We start from the raw sequence: 19,873 nt of genomic DNA on the forward strand, positions 1-19,873 counted from the left end.
CCAGGCACCTTGAGGACTCTCAGAGACTACTTGCTGTGGCAGTCTGGACATCCTGCTAAAAGGCCAATATTCAATTTGGGCACATGCTGGTGTCGCGTGAGAAGGTAATGTAAAATATGAATTATCCTGAGAAACTGCCAGGCCAGCTTCCAGATCCTTCCTGCTGGGCCCATTTCAGGACCTGTGTAAATGAGAAAGGTTTAGTCACAATAATAATAATAATAATAATGTTAAGCGCTTACTATGGGCCAAGCACTGGACTAAATGCTGCGGTGGACACAGTCTCTGTCCTGCATGGGCCTCACAGTCTCAATCTCTACTTTACAGATGAGGTAACTGAGGCGCAGAGAAGTAAAGTGACTTGCTCAAGGTTACACAGCAGGCATGTGGCAGAGCTAGGATTAGAACCTATGACTCGTAGGCCCGTGCTCTATCCACTATGTCAGGAGGTGCTTAGTAAACATTATTTTTTAATGGCATTTGTTACGCACTTATTATGCACCAGTCACTGTACTAAGCCCCGGGGTGGATACAAGATAATCAGGCCGGACACGTGGGGCTCGTAGTCTTAATCCCCGTTTTACAGATGAGGTAACTGAGGCACAGAGAAGCAAAGTGACTTGCCCGAGGTCACAGAGCAGACAAGCGGCAGAGTCAGAATTAGAACCCAGGTCCTCTTTCTATCAGACCAGTGCTCTATCCCACTAGGCCATGCTGGTTCTTTACTGGATTCATTCTATTTGCGTATTCGCAACCTCCTGTGAGTCCCTGGAGCTGAACCACACCAGGCAAAATCTCAGAGCTTTTCTGCAAAAACTTAATCCTAATTTATTCAAAATCCAATCCCAGAGTAACGATTATTTTGGCCAAATGGGAATTTTCCAAGGCAAGGCGTGCAAACTTATCCATCGGAAAGCCTGTGTGTACAGAGAAATAGGAGAGAGGTGTCTAGACCGTTAGTTCCTTGAAGGCGGGGACTTTGTCTCCCAACCCTATTGTACTCGCCCGTGCTTAGCACAATGCTCTGCACCCAGGAGGGACTCAATAAATACCATAGTTCGATTGATTAATTGATTAGGTGCAGCAGGGTCAGTTAAGTAAATGGTAGGGCTACGGGTTGAGCAGTGGGAGGGGAGCTCTATGGGTCGTAAGCAGACAGTTCTCCCGTGAATGTGGGCTAGGAAATGTATTTTCTCAGTTGGCTTTGGTGTCTGATGTGGAAGAACGTTCGTGTAGAGGGGGAGGAGTTGGCTCACGAGGATGGCCGGGGAATTTCCTCCCGCAACGAGAACAATATGGAAGGAAGAAAGAAAGGTCAAGAACAAGATGGATAATATGATTCAGGAGGAGGAGGTGGTTCTGGAGCATGAGGAATAAAATTTAAGGTCAAATAGAGAAGGAGTACGGCCTAGAGGATAGAGCCGGGATGTAATCCCGGCTCCACCACTTTTTCTTTTTAGTGGTATTTATTAAGTGCTCTCTATGTGCCAGGCACTGTTCTGAGAGCTGGGGTAGATATAAGGTAATCAGGTTGAACACAGTCCATGTCCCTCCTGAGGCTCACAGTCCTTATCTGTAGAATCTGGAACCGAGGCACAGGGAAATGAAGTGACTTACCTAAGATCACACAGTAGACAAGGGGCGGAGTACTGGGGTAGATACAAGCTAATCAGGTTGGAGCCGGGCCCTGTCCCGCAGGGGGCTTCCAATCTACCGTTTGAACTTGCCAGATCCTGGGACAGGGCAGAGGACTCTCTCCTCGGGACAGATCGGGGCTCTGGAAGAACGTGAGCAGCACGTACAGCTGGGGAAGCCACTGCAGGAGAAGCAAACCTACCTAGCGACAACCCTCCTCGTCCGGTCGAATCCTCTGCCTCTCCTGCAGGCAGCCAGCCTTCAGAGGAGGCCACGCACCGAGGATAAGCACGGACTGAGACCCGGCTGGGATGGCCGCGTCATCATTCAGCTGGGCTTCGGCTGGGGCGGGGGGCGGAGGGGAAGATGGGGCTGGATGGAGGAGAAGAGGCCTGGTGGGGGGAGCCTGGGATGCGGTCAAGGGTGCAGCCCGAGGAAGGGCTTGGTCATTCTGACTCACGGAGTGTGGAAATTGGAAAATTTCTTTCGGAAAATGGGTCTGGTCAACAGGAATATGGAGGTGATCCTAGCGGAGGGTAGGCCGGGCTAAGAACTCCCCTCGACATCCTGATTTGACTCTGAAACCCCCAGGTAGAGGGGGTTATTTGTTAGCCAGTAAGAGATGGATGCCTGACCTGGTGGTCTCACAGAACCAGTGGTGGGTGGGGGCTGGTGTCTGAGTCGGGAAATGTGTCTAACAACTCTGTTGTATTGTAATAACAATAATAGTAATAATTGTGATATTTATGAAGCGCTTATTATATGCCATGTAATTAAGCGCTGGGGTGGATTCGAGCAAACTGGGTTGGACACAGTCCCTGTCCCACGTGGGGCTCACAGTCTCAATCTTCATTTTACAGACGAGGTAACTGAGGCAGAGAGAAGTGAAGTGACTTGTCCCAGGCCACACAGCAGGCAAGTGGCAGAGCTGGGATTAGAGCCCATGACCTTCTGATTCCCAGGCCTACGCTGCCCATCCACTTCACCCATGCTGCTTCTCACTGGACTCTCCAAAAACTTAATACGGTGCTCTCCACACAGAAAGCATTCAGTAAATACCTTTGATTGCCCATTTGGACACCCTGAAGATGATTTCCCTCTCACGGGACTGGTGATATTCCAAGGTAACTTCCCAACTTGATGTCTCTCTCTCTCTCTTTCCCTCCTATTCTCCCTACCTCTTAATGGCCAAAATCTGGACCCCCACAGTGCACAGGTCTGAGCCAGAGAGCAGTCTAAAAGATAACCCCAAGTCTCGTGGTGATCCAGGTGCTGCTGGAAAGAGCCTGGGTTTGGGAGTCAGAGGTCATGGGTTCGAATCCCGGCTCTGCCACTTGTCAGCTGGGTGACTGTGGGCAAGTCACTTCACTTCTCTGTGCCTCAGTTACCTCATCTGCAAAATGGGGGTGAAGACTGTGGGCCTCATGTGGGACAACCTGATGACCCTGTATCTACCCCAGCGCTTAGAACAGTGCTCTGCACATAGTAAGCACTTAATAAATACCAACATTGTTATTATTATTATTATGTTCCTGGCAGGCCCACGCTACACTGCCACATGCAGTCCAGAGGCAGATGGAGCAGGAGTCGGGGAGCCCTGCTTTTTTTTAAAGGTATTCATTAAACGCTTACTATGTGTCGAGCACCGTTCTAAATGTTGGGGTAGATACAAGTTCATCAGGTTGGCCACAATCCCTACCCCACATGGGACTCACAGTGTTAAGTTGGAGGGAGGAGGATTTAAATCCCATTTTACAGATGAGGTAGCCGAGGCCCAGAAAAAGTGACTTGGCGGTCTCGGGGCTGGGGCTTGGAGACCCCCAACTCGGCTGTGCCGAGGGCAACGCGAAAAGCGCCGAGACTCTCCCCGTGCCGTCCGACACACTGAAGGAGAGCAACCACCTCAAACTTCTGGCCTGAGGAGAGCTGCCCCATCAGATGGGAAAGGGTGAACTGATGGATAATTGGGCCCGAACGGAAGGTAACTTACGCAAACCGAGGAATTAGGGGAGAGGCAGCAGGAGGAGAAGCACTGGGGCCTAATGGAGAGAGCTCGGGCCTGGATTTTCTTCCTGGCTCTGTCACTGGCCTGCTGCCAAATCATTTAACTTCTCTGGTCTTCGGTCTCCTTACCTGTAAAATGGGGATTAAATACCTGCTCTCCTTCCCTCTTAGACCATGAGCCCGACGTGGGAAAGGGTTTGGTGTCCGACCTGGTTAACTGTATCTACCCCAGTGCTCGGCACAGTGCGTGGCTCACGCGAAAAAATGTTTAACAAACACCATTATTTTCATGATTATTATTACTTTTAGGAGAAGGGATAATTGAGAGTGTTACGGAACTGTCGTCATAGGGCCAGAGCACAGCTGGAAAATCCCTGGGAGAGCAGCTTTTCCCTCCTTCAGCTGGGTTGGGATGCTCCTGCCACAATCTCCAGGATTTGGGCTGGTTTGAAAGAGGCCAGGGCTCTGAGGGAAATTCTGGATATGATCTCAAACAAGGCGGGTCAGTCAGTCACGCGGGGAATGCCCGAGGCAGCCCCACCCGCCCACGTCTGGCTGTTTTCCGCCTCCAGCCTTTACTGGAGTCTGGATTAGGACTCTGGGGCCTTCCATTTGCAAGGGTCTGCTTCCCGCTGGTGGAATAAAAGTACTTTCCTGGAGAATCACAGCCGTCCCCAACACTCTCCCATCCAACTCTGGAGTTGCCTTCAAGCAATCCGAAGAGTCTCTACTCCCCCGACACTAAATCCCAATTGCCAGTGTCCCCATCCAACACTAAACTCACGTAGGTAACGCGGCCTAGTGGTCAGAGCAAGGGCTTGGGAGTCATAAGGACCTGGGTTCTAATCCCGGCCTCGCCGCTTGTCGGCTGGGTGACCTCAGGCAACTAATTTAACTTCTCTGGGCCTCGGCTACCTCATCAGTAAAATGGGGATTAAGATTGTGAACCCCGGGTCCAACCTGATCGGTTTATAGTCAACCCAGCCCTTAGTACAGCGCTTGGCACATAGTGCTTAACGAATACCACAATCATTGTTATTATTAGCATTACTATTTATATTCATGTCTGTCTCCCACTCCAGACTGTGTTATTATTATCATTATTATTTATATTAATGTCTGTCTCCCACTCTAAACTGTAGGCTCCCTTTTTTAAAACGGTATTTGTTAAGTGCTTGCTATGCACCAGGCGTTGGTGTAGGTACAAACCAATCAGGTTGGACGCAGTTCATATCCCACATGGGCCTCACAGCCTTAATCCTCATTTTACAGATGAGATAACTGAGGCACAGGGGAAGTGAGGTAATAATAATAATAATGTGGGTATTCGTTAAGCGCTTACTACGTGCAGAGCACTGTTCTAAGCACTGGGGTAGATACAGGGTAATCGGGTAGGCTCACAGTCTTAATACCATTTTACAAATGAGGGAACTGAGGCACAGAGAAGTTAAGTGACCTGCCCACAGTCACACAGCTGACAAGTGGCAGAAGGGGGATTTGAACCCATGACCTCTGACTCCCAAGCCCGGGCTCTTTCCACTGAGCCACGCTGCTTCTCTGACTTAGCCAAGGTCACACAGCAGACAGGAGGCAGAGCCAGCATTAGAACCCAGGTCCTTGTGACTCTCAGGCCTGTGCTCTATCCATTAGGCCATGCTGTTTCAGCTCCGAGGGCAGGGGAAAGGTCTACCATCTCGGTTGCACTGTACTCTCCCAAGCGTTTAGTACAATGCTCTGCACACAGTAAGTGCTCAATAAGTGCTCAGACCAAGCCTCCCATTTCCTCTGCTCCCCCTCCCCTCTCCATCGCCCCGACTTGTTCCCTCTGCTCTACCCCTCTCCTCCCGCAACAGGACTTGTGTATATAGGTACATATTTATAATTATAATTCTATTTATTTTTATTAATGATGCATATAGATCTCTAATTCTACTTATTTATAATGATGCCTGCTTACTTGTTTTGATGTCTGTCTCCCCCCTTCTAGACCGCGAGTCCAGTGTGAGCTGCGACCGTCTCTATTTGTTGCTGAATTGTTCATCCCAAGCGCTTAGTACAGTGTTCTGCACACAGTAAGCGTTCTATAAATACGACCAAATGAATGAAATACCATTGATTGATTGACTGATTGACCTCAGCCAGCCCACCAAAGATCATCAAACACCACCAAACCAGCCTCTCTCCTAACAACCACGACGACCACCACCAAACGGACAAACTTGCCAACCTGCTGTCGTGGGGAGAGGTTCCCACATCCCACCCTGACGGGAACTTTAGTTTCAGCCTCGGGGCATTTTGCTCTTGAGGCTACTGAGCTCCCCTCTCAAAACGGTGCCCTCTGTATCACCTGGACCCTCCGCACATTGCTGTGAGGCAGGGTGAGTTCCCAGCTGGTAGGAGATGGGTACGGAAAGAAGAGGAGAGAACAAAATCAGTAGTTCATTGGGTCCCGGTGGACAGAGATGAGGCGTAGCATGCGATCTGTCAGGATAGTTTCCCCGATTAAACTTTCTTTTCCTCAGCTCCCTCTCCCTTTTGCGTCGTCTATCACTCGGATCTGTGACCTCTGGGCATCTGGTATGCACCCCACCCTCAACCCCACAGCATTTATGTACCTCTCCGTAATTTATTTATATTGACCTCTGTCTTCCCCTCTAGATTGTAAGTTCATGCGGGCTGGAATCGTGTCTACTAACTCTGTTGCGATGTACCGTCCTAAGCACTCAGTATAGTGCTCTACACACGGTAAGTGCTCAGTGAATACCATCGATTGATTGATAGCTGTTCCTTCTCCTTGTCTGCAGGACAGACAGCTCTGGTCTCTCCACTGCTCACGGAAACACGGCCCTCGACCCAGGGTGGCCACGCTCCAGGACGACAGATAAGCTCTATTTAGCGAGTGCCCCACTTGCTCTAGATCTGGAATGAAGCGCCCCATCGTACTTCAAAGGGCTGAGGATCTGTCAGCTGGAAGAGATCCCGCCCGGAGGCAGGACACCTGGGACCAGGTGACCTACCTCTTCCCACTCGTCCTACGATCCCACTCCGTGCTCCATTCAAACCCGAGTCCACAGGGAATGGATTCTACATCTAGGGCGCAAAGAGAGCCGCACCACACCAACCTCTGTTCTCAGCGGCGCGGTCTCCGTTTGCCGGAGGCTGGGGGTGAGGAGGAGTCCCAGGAGACTCGAATTTGGACTGCAAAATCCCAACCCTTCCAGCAGTGCAGGAGAAGAGTGAGAGGCCCCAAAGGAAAGTGAATCAGAGCCTACCTTGCTGGGCTAGCTCAGGAACGGAGGTCTCTCTCCTGAGGGATGCTGGGGATGGAGGTCTCGCTCTCTCTCCTGGGGATGGTGGCATGGGTGGGGCCACAGGAGCCGCCCTGGGGGGCGCTGGGTCCCTCCCAGGAGAGGAGCTGGGAGAAGCGGATGATGGAGCGGGCCAGCGACACGGACGGAGGGAGGCCGCTGCTCTGGGCCGAGAGGGCCGGCGGGAGCGCCCGGCGGCCCGGAGCCTTAGGTGTCTTTCTCTTATTTCAGGCTCTGGGCTGGCAGGGGTGCAGGGGGAAGGGGTGGAGAGGGGACTTGTCCTTCACTGAGGGTCCAGGCCCCTTGTTCTAGGCCTCCCAGTGCCACTTCCTCCCCTTCTCGAGGCCCGGGCAGGAAGGCGCCCCTCCCCCCGGCTCTGGAGGGCTGAGGCTGCTCCGAGACAGTGTGCTGGCTGGCACCGCTGCCAGGCTCGTTCATGAAAAGCTCCACTGTAAATAGAGGCCGCAGATGCGTGGTGGAATGGGCCATGAGAAGAATCTAGATCGGATTACCCAGCGCCGGCCGGCGGGGCCGGGGGAGGGGAGAGAGGGGAGGGGAGGGGAGGGGAAGGTCAGCAGCCCTCTCATCACCCTGTTTTTCTCTCCTTGTTCAGCCTCCCCTGCCAGCCAGCAGCCTCCTCTCCGGACCCCAGTTTCCCTCAGCTCTTAATCTTTTGTGTTTCCAGGGCTCAGGGAATCACCCAGGCCCGTCCCCCATCTCCACTCCAAGCCCCCTGACCCCAGCTCTTTTCACGATCTCATTTCTGAGGTACAAAAAAGCGCAGTGGACCCTGAGCAGAGGGGGTGTGGACATGGTAGCGTGCCGGCTCCCGGCCGCTCAACAATCAGGGACCGACGGTGTTCCGGGCATTGCCCCCTGCTCGAGGGAGGTGACTGAGGTTACCGGGACCTCAGGCTCCCGGCAGGCCGCCGGCCCAGCCCCCGCAGCCAGGCAAAGTCTGAAAGTCTCTCTGTCAGCCCTGGCGGCCCACAGACCGATGCTGCGAGGGGGAGGTGCCCCTCCCCGTTCCCTGGGCGCCATCTCTCTTCTCTGGGAAGAGAAGCCTACCATAGTTTGGGCCACCCAGGATGAGGAGGGCAGAGGATGAAGCTGTTGGGCTAGTTGAGATGGCACCCCCACACATAAACAGTTTCTATCTCTGTTTTTCTCTCTCTGTCTCTCCCTCTCCCTCCAGGGGCACCTACCCCGGCTCCAGGTGCTGGAGGGTGAGGAGAGGTCAGTGAGGAGTCACGTTCTGGACTCCTTGCCTCTGACCTTCAAATCCCAGTTCGACCCCTCACTGCTCAGGTGCCGGAGAGAGTCAAGGGACAGGAGCTACTTAAAAGCAAGAACCCCACAGGTACGGGCCAGAGATGCTGGAAGGGGCCTCCCGCCCTAGCTTGGCTCAGAGGAAACAGGTTGGAGAGGTTAGAGAGGGCAGACTCTCCCAAGCCTGGCCCTGGAGGGTTCCCTGAAATCCAAAACAAGCTGACGAGTTCTCCAAAGTTACCTGGGGTGGGGCCTGCAGTGAGGCCTGCAGTGAGGCCTGCAGTGAGGCCTGCGGTGGGACATGCTCCCTGACCGGAGGGGCCTCCCCTGCGTCCCCGGAATGGGCGCCAGCCGGTGAGGGGGACAGGCGGCAGGATTCTGAACCGGAGGAAGGGGCCACGTTCAGGGCGTCCTCTGCCCATCCCGGCTGCCTGGCCCGCAGGTTAATCACAGCAGCTCTCGATGCCAAAGGGCTGAGGTGACTCTGGGGGAGGAGTTTAATTTGACACACCACTGTCTGAATCCAGTCCTACTGGTTATGCTTTAACTTCCGGGCGACTTCCTGCCACCAGAAAGAGAGAGAGTGACAATGAGGACCGGAAGGGATGGAATGTCCGAGGGCCAGGCTGCTGTGGCGACAGAGCCGGAGAAGTCCCGGAAAACAGCCTGCGACTTCCACCCAGCCAGAGCAAATCCAGCGACGGGGTGGGGGGGGAGGTGAGAGAGGGGACACGGCTGGCCCTGCCCCTCCTACTGTCCAACTCTGACCTGAGGTCCAAGAAGATCTGCCCCAAAGGTCACTAGTCGTGGTAGGGAGGAAGGAGAGGGGGAGATGGTGTCTCAGGTTGAAAACCGCCCCTCAGAAATGCTGGCAGAATCCCCTGTGGCAAGCCCTTTATGGAAGCAGGCCCTTTGCTTGGGAACACAGAGAATCCTGAGAGTCCTCCAGCTGAATGAAGGCTCTTGATAGTAATAATAATAATAATTAATAATCATAATCATAATATTTGTTAAGTACTTACAATGTGCTAAGCACTAAACTAAGCCATGGGGTAAATACAAGATAATCAAATCAGACACAGTCTCTGTCCCCCACAGCACTCACAGTCTAAAGAAGATGGAGGATAGGTATCGAACCCCTATTTTGCAGATGAGGAAACTGAGGTACAGAGAAGTTAAGTGACTCACCCAAGGTCACACTGAAGGCAAGCCATAGAACCATAGACAAGTCGGAGAGCAGAATGACCATCCTTTGTGTCCCACCCAAATCCTTCTCGATCCAGCCTCTTCCTCACTCCATAAACCATAAATTTTGGTCCCCTCCCTCGTTTCTCCCCAAGTCCTCCCTCCTCCCCACTCCATGCAGCCTCCCTTTCTCTCTCCCCACACAAGCCCCTTTCACCCTACAGAGTTCCCTCTGCCTCCTGGCCCCTTCTTCACCTTTTCTGGCAGTTCTATCCAAGATGGTGGGAATCTACAGCACACAAGTACCACATCTTGGGGTCCCTCTGGGAGAAAAGGTAGCCCCTGGGGTTCCAGGCTGCAGATTCCCATGCCTGTCCTCCTCCTCCTATTTACGTGCCCGACCGGGACTGGGACCGGCAATAGGATCTGGAAAGGGAACCCGCTGAGGAGAAAGGGGCAGGAGCCCTGAGACTTACACAGGAAGGAAGTCTCAGGCACTGAAGATGGGCAGGAAAATGTCAACCTGAAGAGGGACCCCGGTTTCCATGGAGCTCCAGGTGACCATCTAACTGGAACAGGGCAACCCAGAACTCACACACGGCAACTGTTTCTGAGAGAGAAGATCTGTCCAGAGTCAGGGGAGGGGGCTCCCCTGTTCTTCCCCAGAGGTTGGGTAATCTCCAAGGACTACTCCCATCTTGCCACATTTCTTCCGGCTTTGAGTAACAATAATAATAATAGTATTTGTTAAGCGCTTATTATGTGCCAGGCATTGTACTAAGCGCTGGGGTGGACACAAGCAAATCAGGTTTTGTCCCATATAGGGCTCCCAGTCTTAGTCTCCATTTCACAGATGAGGTAACTGAGGCCCAGAGAAGTGAAGTGACCTGCCCAAGGCCACCCAGCAGACAGGTGGCAGAGCTGAGATCGGAACCCATGACCTGACACCCAAGCCTGCTCTCTATCCACTACGCCATGCTGCTTCCCTGCATGCTGGGTTATAGGCCTCAGTAATATTTGCATTTAATAGTTCATTATTATGAAATGCTCAGTTTGCTTGACACTATATTAAACCCAGGAACGGGCTCATGATCTGATGCTGGGGGATAGTGAAAAGAAGGCCAGAAACCCGAAGAGAGGTCAACAGTTAAAAGGAGCCCAAATGGGGGAAAACAGGATGACTAGAACCATTCCAAGGTTTTATTCTGATGAGGATGATTCCATTTTGGTTGGCTTGGGGCTCCTGGCCAAACTTCCCCAGTGAATAGCACCCAAGTGCGACCAGCACAGGCCGGGGAGACATCGGTGGTCCAGGCGCACACACAGCGTGGCCTAGTGGAGCAGAGCATGGGGCTGAGAGTCAGAAAGTCCTGGGTGTAGTCCCGGCTCCGCCACCTGTCTGTGTGACCTTGGACAAGTCATTTAACTTCTTCTCTGTGCCTCAGTTATCTCACCTGCAGTGTGGCTTAGTGGAAAGAGCACAGGCTTGGGAGTCAGAGGAGGTGGGTTTTAATCCCGGTTCCGCCATTCGTCTGCTGTGTGATCTTGGGCAATCCACTTCACTTCTCGGTGCCTCGGTTACCTCATCTGTAAAATGGGGATGAAGACCGTGAGCCCCGAGTGGGACTCCCTGCTTACCTTGTATCTACCCCAGTGCTTAGAACAGCGCTCGGCACATGGTAAGCGCTTAACAAATAGGACCATCATCATTATTATTATTATTATTATTGTTGTCTGTAAAATGGGAATGAAGCCCTACTCAGTCAAAGCACTACTGAGAGCTCACCTCCTCCAGGAGGCCTTCCCAAACTGAGCCCCCCTTTCCCTCTGCTTCCCCTCCCCTCCCCTCACCTTCTGCTCTTCCCCTTTCCCCTTCCCCTCAGCACTGTGCTCATTTGTATATTTTATTTATTACCCTATTTATTTTGTTAATGAGGTATATATCTCCTCGATTCTATTTATCTTGATGATGTTGTCTTGTTTTGTTTTGTTCTGTTTGGCTTTGCTGTCTCCCTCCCCCACCTTTAGACCGTAAGCCCGTCAATGGGGAGAGATTGTCTCTATCTGTTGCCGAATTGTACGTTCCAATCGCTTAGTACAGTGCTCTGCACATAGTAAGCGCTCAATAAATACCATTGAATGAATGAATGAATGAAGACTGGGAGCCCCATGTGGGATAAGGACTGTGCCCAAGCTGATTTCCTTGTGTCTCCCGCAGTGCTTAGAACAGTGTCTGGCATATAGTAAGCGCCTAACAAATACTGGGCAAAGTTGGTGGCAAAGGGTGGGCTGCTCCAGGCCCCAGCTCTTCCCCCAGGCCCAAGCCCCAGGCCCTGGCCACGGGCCGCCTTCCCTCCGCAGCACCTGTCTGTCCGTCGTTCCCGTCATACGGAGGGCTGTGGTACATCCCTCACTCTCCCATCCGGAGGAACGGAGGGCGAGGCAGCGGAGACCCCGCCGGAGGCTCCGCCTTCCCACATGCAGGTCGATGGAGTGTAGAGTTCCCGCCTGCTAGCGAGCGAGCGAGCGCGAGAGAGGCCCCGCATGCCCCGATGAGGGCCCCGGGGACTCGGGGAATGACAATAATGTCCAGCACACTGGCCAGGAATGCAGCCGCGTGCCTGTCTGCCCGGCTCCGGGCTGACTCACCGCACAGATGGAAACAACGCAACACGGTCTGAAACAGCGCTGTCGAAGGGGGAGGGGTGAAGGGGGAGAAGTGGGGAGAGGGCAAGGTGGGAGGATGAAGAGGCAGGACCCTCAGGGGATCCATTCCGTAGGATGGACAGCCAAGTTATAGCCTTCCAATTAGTTACGGGAGAAACCATGGGGCCTTAGAGCCGCCAGTCACACTGAAAGGAGAGACGGGAAACCGAATCCCTTTTGCCTGGACACCTGCCCAAATCCAGAACTGCCACGGGGTAGATGAATCAATCCATCAGTCGATCGTATTTATTGAGCACTTACTATGTGCAGAGCACCGTGCTAAGCACTTGGGAGAGGGCGGTGCAACAGAATTAGCGGACACGTTCCCTGCCCATAATGAGCAGAGGGGGAGACAGACAGGGCACACTGGGTTGGAAGTCACGAGATCCGGCTTCCACTCTAGGCTCTGCCACGGGCCTTATCTCACCCTGGGCAAGGGGCCTGCCCTTTCTGGGCCCCAGCTTCCCCATCTGTAAAATGGGATACTCACCCCTGTGGAATGAAATGCTGGGTGGATGAATCAGCTAAGTCACAACATCCCTAAAACCAGCACCTGCCACCTGCTTTTAGGTCTTCCGTGTCAGGCCACGACACCTGAACGCAGACAATTAGACCCACGCTGGAGAAGGTCCGAGCGGCTCTGGTTTCTGTCCATAAGCCTGCGACGTCGGCTTTTTATTTAACCGAAAAATATCCGTTCAGGAACACGAAGCCACCCCGCACCTGCGTTTTAGCCCCACGCCTCCCCAGTCGACCCAATCTTTTCCCCCAGTTTGCCCCGGTCTGGGCTGAATCGAGTCTTCTCTATGCAGCTCCTGCCCTCTGAAGGATGGTGGGAAAGCACAGAAGAAGACTGGACCCCATAAACGTCCACAAACACTCTTAGGTGCAGGGCTGGGCAGAGAGGCAGAGGAAGGGGAAGAGAGGGTTCTTCTCTCAAAGGGCTACAATCAGATTAAAGAATAAATATTGGAGAGACTCAGTCTAAACGCCCTCAGCCCCGTTCCCGAAGGCCCGAGTCTAGTTAGATTGTGGCTTTTTCTCCATACCACAGGCTGTCAGATTTCAAGGTTGTCTTTGCAGAGAATTCAGGAAAAGCCTCCAGGGGGTAAAAACCAGCCCTCCCTCTCCCTAGCTGAAACCCGAGGGGGTGACTGTGTTTCCTCCTCTTTTTGCCTTTATTCTGCTCGCTACGGGCAAACCCGGAAAAGCTCTAAGCCTTCTCCCAGTTGCTTCCCTAGCAAGGTCTCTTGGCATGGAAAGTCAGGACTGTCGGGTGATTGATAGGACGTTGTTTGCCTCAGATTCTTCTTGGGAGATCCCCTCTGGTCCATTTCAGCTCGGCGACCCTGGCAGTGCTAAGATTTGGTTTCAGTCCAGACAGATCTCCACACCCAAAGCCGAAAAGAGCAGATTCTGTGCTGACTGTAAGCTCCTTGGGGACGGGGAACACGTCTAACAACTCTCTTATATTGTACTCTCCTAAGCTTTTAGCACAGAGCTCTGTACACAGTAAGCACTCTACAAATGCGATAGACTGTGCACTTCTGTGCACTTTTTCTTCAAGACTAGCCGTGTTTCATGCGTTCATTCATTCAATCGTATTTATTGAGCGCTTACTTTGTGCAGAACACAGTACTAAGCACTTGGAAAGTATGATTCGGCAACAGATAGAGACAATCCCTGCCCAACAACTGGCTCACCGTCTAGAAGGGGGAGACAGACAACAAAACAAAATAAAGCAAGTGGGCAGGCGTCAATAGCATCGATGTAAATAGAATTATATAGATGCTTCTCACTCAGCTTTCGCACGGCTGGCAGCAGAGCCATTTGGAAGCAGATTTTGGGGAGTGGGCTTGTTGCTAGGGCACACAGGCTAGGTTGTTTCCTGCATATGTGAAGCTGAGAAAACTCCTGGGGAATTCAGCTTACTGCATCCTCATTCACAGAGCATAGATTGAACTGCAAACTGAGTTCATTTTTCTATTTCTCTATTTTCCACTCCCATCCTGGTGCTTTAACGCTCCGCTGGGGTCACTGGCTAGTGGAAAGGGCCGGGACTGACATTCTGGCACCGAATCAGATGTATATAAAGCTTCTTTTCAGGCTCCTGGGTCACCCATCTAGCTCCGCTGTTGGGAGGGCTGAGTTGTTTCCTCTGTGAAGATATGCTACGTGGCATAGTGGATGGAGCACAGGCCTGGGAGTCAGAAGGTCATGGCTTCTAATCCCGGCTCTGCCACTTGTCTGCTGTGTGACCTTGGGCAAGTCACTTTAATTCTCTGCACCTCAGTTACCTCATCTGTAAAATGGGGATTGAGACTGTGTCCATCCCGATTTGCTTGTATCCACCCCAGCGCCTAGTCCAGTGTCTGGCAGATAGTGAGCGCTTCACAGATGCCACGATTATTATTATTATTATTATTACACCGCCAACCGAGGCGGGAACCCCTGTGGAACAGGGTCTAGGTCTGATCTTGTCTCGTCTTATGCTGTCGAGTCGTCTCCGACCCATTGCGACTCCATGGACGCATCTTTCCCAGAACGCCCCACTCTTCTTCTGCAATCGTTCCGGTAGTGTATCCACAGGACCGATCTAATTATCCGATACTTACTCCAGCACTTAGCACGTAGTAAGTGCTCAATAGATAGTATTACTATTACTCGTACCAGGATGGTGGAGCTGAGGCTACTCCAAGCAGAATAAATTACCCCTCTTGACTTCCTCCTGGTGAAGCCAAGTCTTTATGTCTTAAAGGTCTTGCATTGTGTTACTATTTCTGGAATGGATGCACCCGAAGATTTGAACTGCATGGTTAAGTCATTTTGGATTCTCTCTGGGACTAGTGAATGGGTTTCTAATGGTAGAGGAGCCTGAAGATCTTCTGTAAATTCCCTGGTTCCAAAAATCCGCCGGATTTCAAGCGAACCATTATCAGAGGAAAGGAGGAGATGTCCCCACCCCTAAAAAGCAATATCTCATGACACCATCGGAAGCCAAATCGAAACCAATTCAAGAATTGGGTCTGGGGACTGAGAACAGCCCGATGGCTAATAGGAAGGGAGACAGGAATTCCAGGATTTTTGCCGAGGGAACATTAAGGTCAAAGAGTCCAGGTGGGAGGGAAGCCCCGGTGGGAGAAGGGTTGAGGGAAAAGGGTTCTTGCAGTGAAGAAGCCTTGGAAACTTTAAGACCTTTGTACGAGAAAGCCTAGGGAAGGGGCAGAAAGCGTGACTCGGTGGTAAAGCACAGGACAAGGAATCAGGACTCAGGCTCTAATCCCAGCTCTGCTGTTTATTGCGTGTGCTTGTGTGTGTGACCTTGGCCAAGTCACTTAACCTCTAGGGCCTCAGAGTCCTCATCTGTAAAATGGGATGAAGTACCCGCTCTCCACATCCCTTTATTTCCGAGCCTCGCGAGGAACAGGGACGGTGTCTGATTTGGTCGCATTGTTTTTACCCAAGGTTTAGCAAAGTACTTAGCATAAGTAAGTGCTTAATAAAAACTCCAATTATTATTACCGTAAAAGGGGACTTTATTCTCTGCCTTTTAGCTCTAATACGTGTATTGTCTGATGCAGCTGGTTAAATGCCGCTTGAGATTGGTGGCTTAACTCTTGAACCTATCTTTAGCTTGAGTAAAATGCTCCTGATCTCCAAGCGTCCCGTACTCTGGGTCCCCGCGGCCATGTCTCGACCACCCTATTAGGGCGAGGGACAGAAAACCCCTCGGGAAGCGGCTCCCTTGTCAGGCACGGGCCAGGGCTGGAGATCCAGTGAGCCTTCAGGTAAGTCTGATGTTGGCCCAGGATGGGAAGATTCAACACCTAGGGTGGTGGCGGAAAATAGCCAGGCAACCTTTGGGGTTCCCCAGCTGAGAAACATCCCTCACAGGTGGGAGAAAGCCTGAGGATGTCAGGAGTACCTCTCTGATGGATTAGGGTCGAGGACGTCCTGATGTGTTCAGTCTGAAGATTTCATTCATTCGTTCAGTCGTATTTATTGAGCTCTTACTGGGCGCAGAGCGCTGTACTAAGCGCTTGGAGAGTACAATTCGGCCACAAATAGAGACAACCCCTACCCAACAACGGGTTCACAGTCTAGAAGAGGGGAGACAGGCAACAAAACAAAACAAAACAAGTAGACAGGCATCAATATAAATAAATAGAATTATAGATATGTACGCATCATTAATAAAATAAATAGAATAGTAAATATGTACATATATACACAGGTGCTGCGGGGCGGGGAGGGGGGCGGAGCAGAGGGAGGGAGTCGGGGCGATGGGGAGGGGAGGAGGAGCAGAGGAAAAGGGGGGCTCGGTCTGGGAAGGCCTCCTGGAGGAGGTGAGCTCTCAGTCGATTTGCTTGGCACAGACTCAGGTGAGGTGATTGTGGTTTTAGCCTGTAAAGCCCCAGGGCTCATCCTGAACTGTTGACATTTATCCCCCTTTGATGGTGTTCTCTAAGCATCTCTCACCTGGCGGAGTTCAGCACATTATCCCAGGAATGTGGAGCTGAAATACTGGCTTTGCCTAATGACACCTTTCGACTCCTAGAGCGCGTCTATATTCACTTTGAGTAGAGAAGCAGCATGGTGGAGTGGATAGAGCCTGGGCCTGGGAGTCATGGGTTCTAATCCCAGCTCCGTCACTTGTGTGCTGGGTGACCTTGGGCAAGTCATTTAACTTCTCAGGGCCTCAGTTACGTCATCTGTAAAATGAGGATGGAGACTGCAAACCCCATATGGGACAGGGACTGTGTCTGACCCAATTACTTCGTATCCACCTTAGGGCTTAGTACAGTGACTGGCACAAAGCAAGCGCTTAACAAATACCATGCTTATTATGGTACCCTTTATCATCACCGTCATCATCAACATCATCAATGGTAATTATTGAGCACTTACAGTGTGCAGAGCACTGTACTAAAGGCTTGGGAGAGTACAGTATGACAGAGTTGGAAGACATGGTCCTGTGGATGAATCACCCCACCCTCAGCCCCACAGCACTTGTGTCTGTACCTATAATTTATTTTAATATCTGTCACCCCCTCAATCCATCAGTCGGTGCACTTACCGTGTGCAGAGCACTGTGCTTGGGAGAGTAGACTATAACCGAGTCGGTAGATACATTCCCTGCCCACATCGACCTTACAGAGGCGGAGGCAGACAATAAAATAAAGAAATAAATTACGGATAACTATATAAATGCTGAAGGGCTGAGGGAGGGGTGAATAAAGGGAGCAAATCCAAGCTCACCCTCTAGACGTAAGCTCATTGGAGGCAGGGAACATGTCGACCAATTCAGTTATGGTGCACTCTCCAAAGCACTCAGTCAATATGATTGATTGATTAGGCAGGCAACATCACTGGAGACTGGTGGAATGTTTGTGAGAGGGGAAAGGTATTAATTCTAGTTCTAGAACTATTTCTCTGACTCTTTCTCAGAGCTTTCTCTGACTCTTCCCTTTCTAGTTGTCCTCATCCCAGTAGAATGCAATATGAAACTCTCTAATGAGCACAAGAAGTACCAGGTGGACGGAGATCTTTCCAGGAATTACAGGTCTCTGCCCCTTCTCCAGGCAGACCTAGTGAACAGGGAGGGAAGGAAGGAAAGAAGGAAGGAAGGCGGTTAGGAGGGTGTGAAAAAAGGGTGAAAGGCAAGGAGGGAGGGTGGGAGGGAAGGGTAAAAAGGAAGGAAGGAAAGGCATGAAGGAAAGAAAGGGAAGAGAGGGGAGGTGGTGAGGAGAGGAGAGGAAGGGAGTGAGGCAAGGAAGGTGTTAGATATGCGGGCTCTAGTGGCCTTAATGGAATGATAATAGACCTGTCAGATTTTTCCTTTCAGTTTGGTGGCTGGTCTTCTCTGTCCCATGACCACTTCCCATCCACCCATCCACCCCCTTTAAGGTGCTGCCCTCCTAGCCCTGTGCTCCAGCGTTCTGCGGATAACAGAGAATTAAACATTGCATTTTAGCCATGAGTTTCCCACCCGCCCCCAACAAACTTGCAACCAGAGTTCTTCCAAGCTGGAAGAGGAATCTGGATCAATCGATCAATCAATCAATCATATTTATTGAGCACTTACTGTGTGCAGACCACTGCATTAAGCGATTGGGAGAGTACACTAAAACAATACAACAGCCATATTCAGAATGGCACACACCCACACACCCCCACAACGAGATAGAGGGGGAGGCATATATTAATATAAGTAAATAAATCACGGTTATGTACATTAGTGTTGTGGGGCTGAGGGGGGTGGAGATTAGAGGGAGCCAATCGGGGCAACACAGAGGGGGGTGAGAGAAAAGGAAATGAGGGCTTATTCGGGGAAAGCCTCTTGGAGGAGATGTCTCTTCAATAAAGCTTCGAAGGTGGGGAGAGCGACCGTCTAACAGGAAGAGGGACGGCATTCCAGGCCAGAGGCAGGACAAGGTCGCTGGCGAGATAGACAAGATCGAGGTACAGCGAGTAGGTTGGCGTTAGAGGAGCAAAGTGTGCAGGCTGGATAATAGTAGGAAATCAGAGGGAAGGTAGGAATGGGCAAGGTGATTGCATTCAAGCCAACGGTAAGGAGTTTCTGTGTGATACAGAGGTGGACGGGCAATCACTGGAGGTTCTTGAGGAGTGCAGAAACGTGAACCGAATGTTTTTGTAGAAAAATGACCTGGGCAGCAGAGTCAAGTTTGACTGGAGTGGAAACAGGAGGCAGGGAGATCAGCAAGGAGGCTGATACAGTAATCAAGGAGGGACAGGATAAATGGTTGGATTAACACGGTAGCGGTTTGGATGGAAAGGAAGGGGAGGGTTTTAGTGATGCTGTGAAGGTTGAACCGGCAGGATTTAGTGACAGATTGAATAGACGGGTTGAATGAGAAGGAGGAGAAAAGGTTAACACCAAGGTCACGGGCTTGTGAGATGCGAAGGATGGTGGTGCCATCTAAAGTGTTGGGAAATTCAGTGGTTTAGGTGGGAAGATGAGGAGTTCTGTTTTGGACACGTTGTTTGAGGTGACGGCAGGACCTAAAAATATGGAAGTTGAATTTGATTCTGAACCAGAGATGCAACTGCAGAGTGAAATGTCTAAATGTTGTGGGGCAGGGAACAGCAGCAACCCAATTCTTCCAAAGACTAGATAATCAGCCCTCCAGATGTTCCTGAAAAGAGCTTGTTATCCTCTTCAGGAATGCTCTCCCCTAAAGGGATAGATACGTGTATGGCCAGCACTCAGCATAGTGCTTGGCACATAGTAGGCGCTTAATAAGTACCAGTATTAGTATGCTTATTTTATGCTCCATGCCTCATCCCTCAGTAGTCCCTTAATCGTATTTATTGAGCACTTACTGTATACAGAGTACTAAGTGCGCGGGAGAGTACGGTATAACAGTTGATAGACACATTCCCTGACTACAGTGAGTTTACAGCCTAGAGGGGGAGACGGATATTAATATAAATAAGTAAATCATGGACACGTACATAAGTGCCGTGGGCCTGGCGGAGGCCCTAAGGGTGGCAAATAAAGGGAGCAAATCAGGATGACACAGAAAGGAGTGGGAGAAAAGGAAATGAGGGCTTAGTCAGGGAAGGCCTCTTGGAGGAGACGGGCCTTCAATAAGGCTTTGAAAGTGGAGAGAGTAATTGTCTGTGGGATAGGAAGAGGGAGGGCGTTCCGGCCAGAGGCAGGATGTGGGCGAGAGGTCGGCAGCGAGATGGGTGAGTTCGAGATACAGTGAGTAGGTTGGTATTAGAGGAGCACAGTGTGTGGG

The 19,873-nt window shown here is 51.4% G+C and overlaps 1 protein-coding gene across 3 annotated transcripts in view; it reads right to left on the reverse strand.

Moving 5' to 3' along the window:
* RUSC2 (RUN and SH3 domain containing 2) overlaps positions 1 to 19,873 on the reverse strand; it is a 72,603-nt gene that overhangs the window by 34,505 nt on the left and 18,225 nt on the right. Inside the window, exon 1 of one of the 3 annotated variants that reach the window (XM_029060036.2) lies at positions 8,458 to 8,653. The exons of 1 other annotated variant lie outside the window; for it this stretch is intronic. In XM_029060036.2, coding sequence (XP_028915869.1) covers positions 8,458 to 8,638 — 181 coding nt within the window. In that variant the 5' untranslated portion in view covers positions 8,639 to 8,653. Of the gene's footprint in view, positions 1 to 6,911; positions 7,454 to 8,457; positions 8,654 to 19,873 lie in introns of those variants that run through there. One more of the 3 variants, XM_029060032.2, reaches the window with a different exon arrangement.

This window comes from Ornithorhynchus anatinus, chromosome 3 (assembly GCF_004115215.2).
Source record: "Ornithorhynchus anatinus isolate Pmale09 chromosome 3, mOrnAna1.pri.v4, whole genome shotgun sequence".
NCBI lineage: Eukaryota > Metazoa > Chordata > Mammalia > Monotremata > Ornithorhynchidae > Ornithorhynchus > Ornithorhynchus anatinus.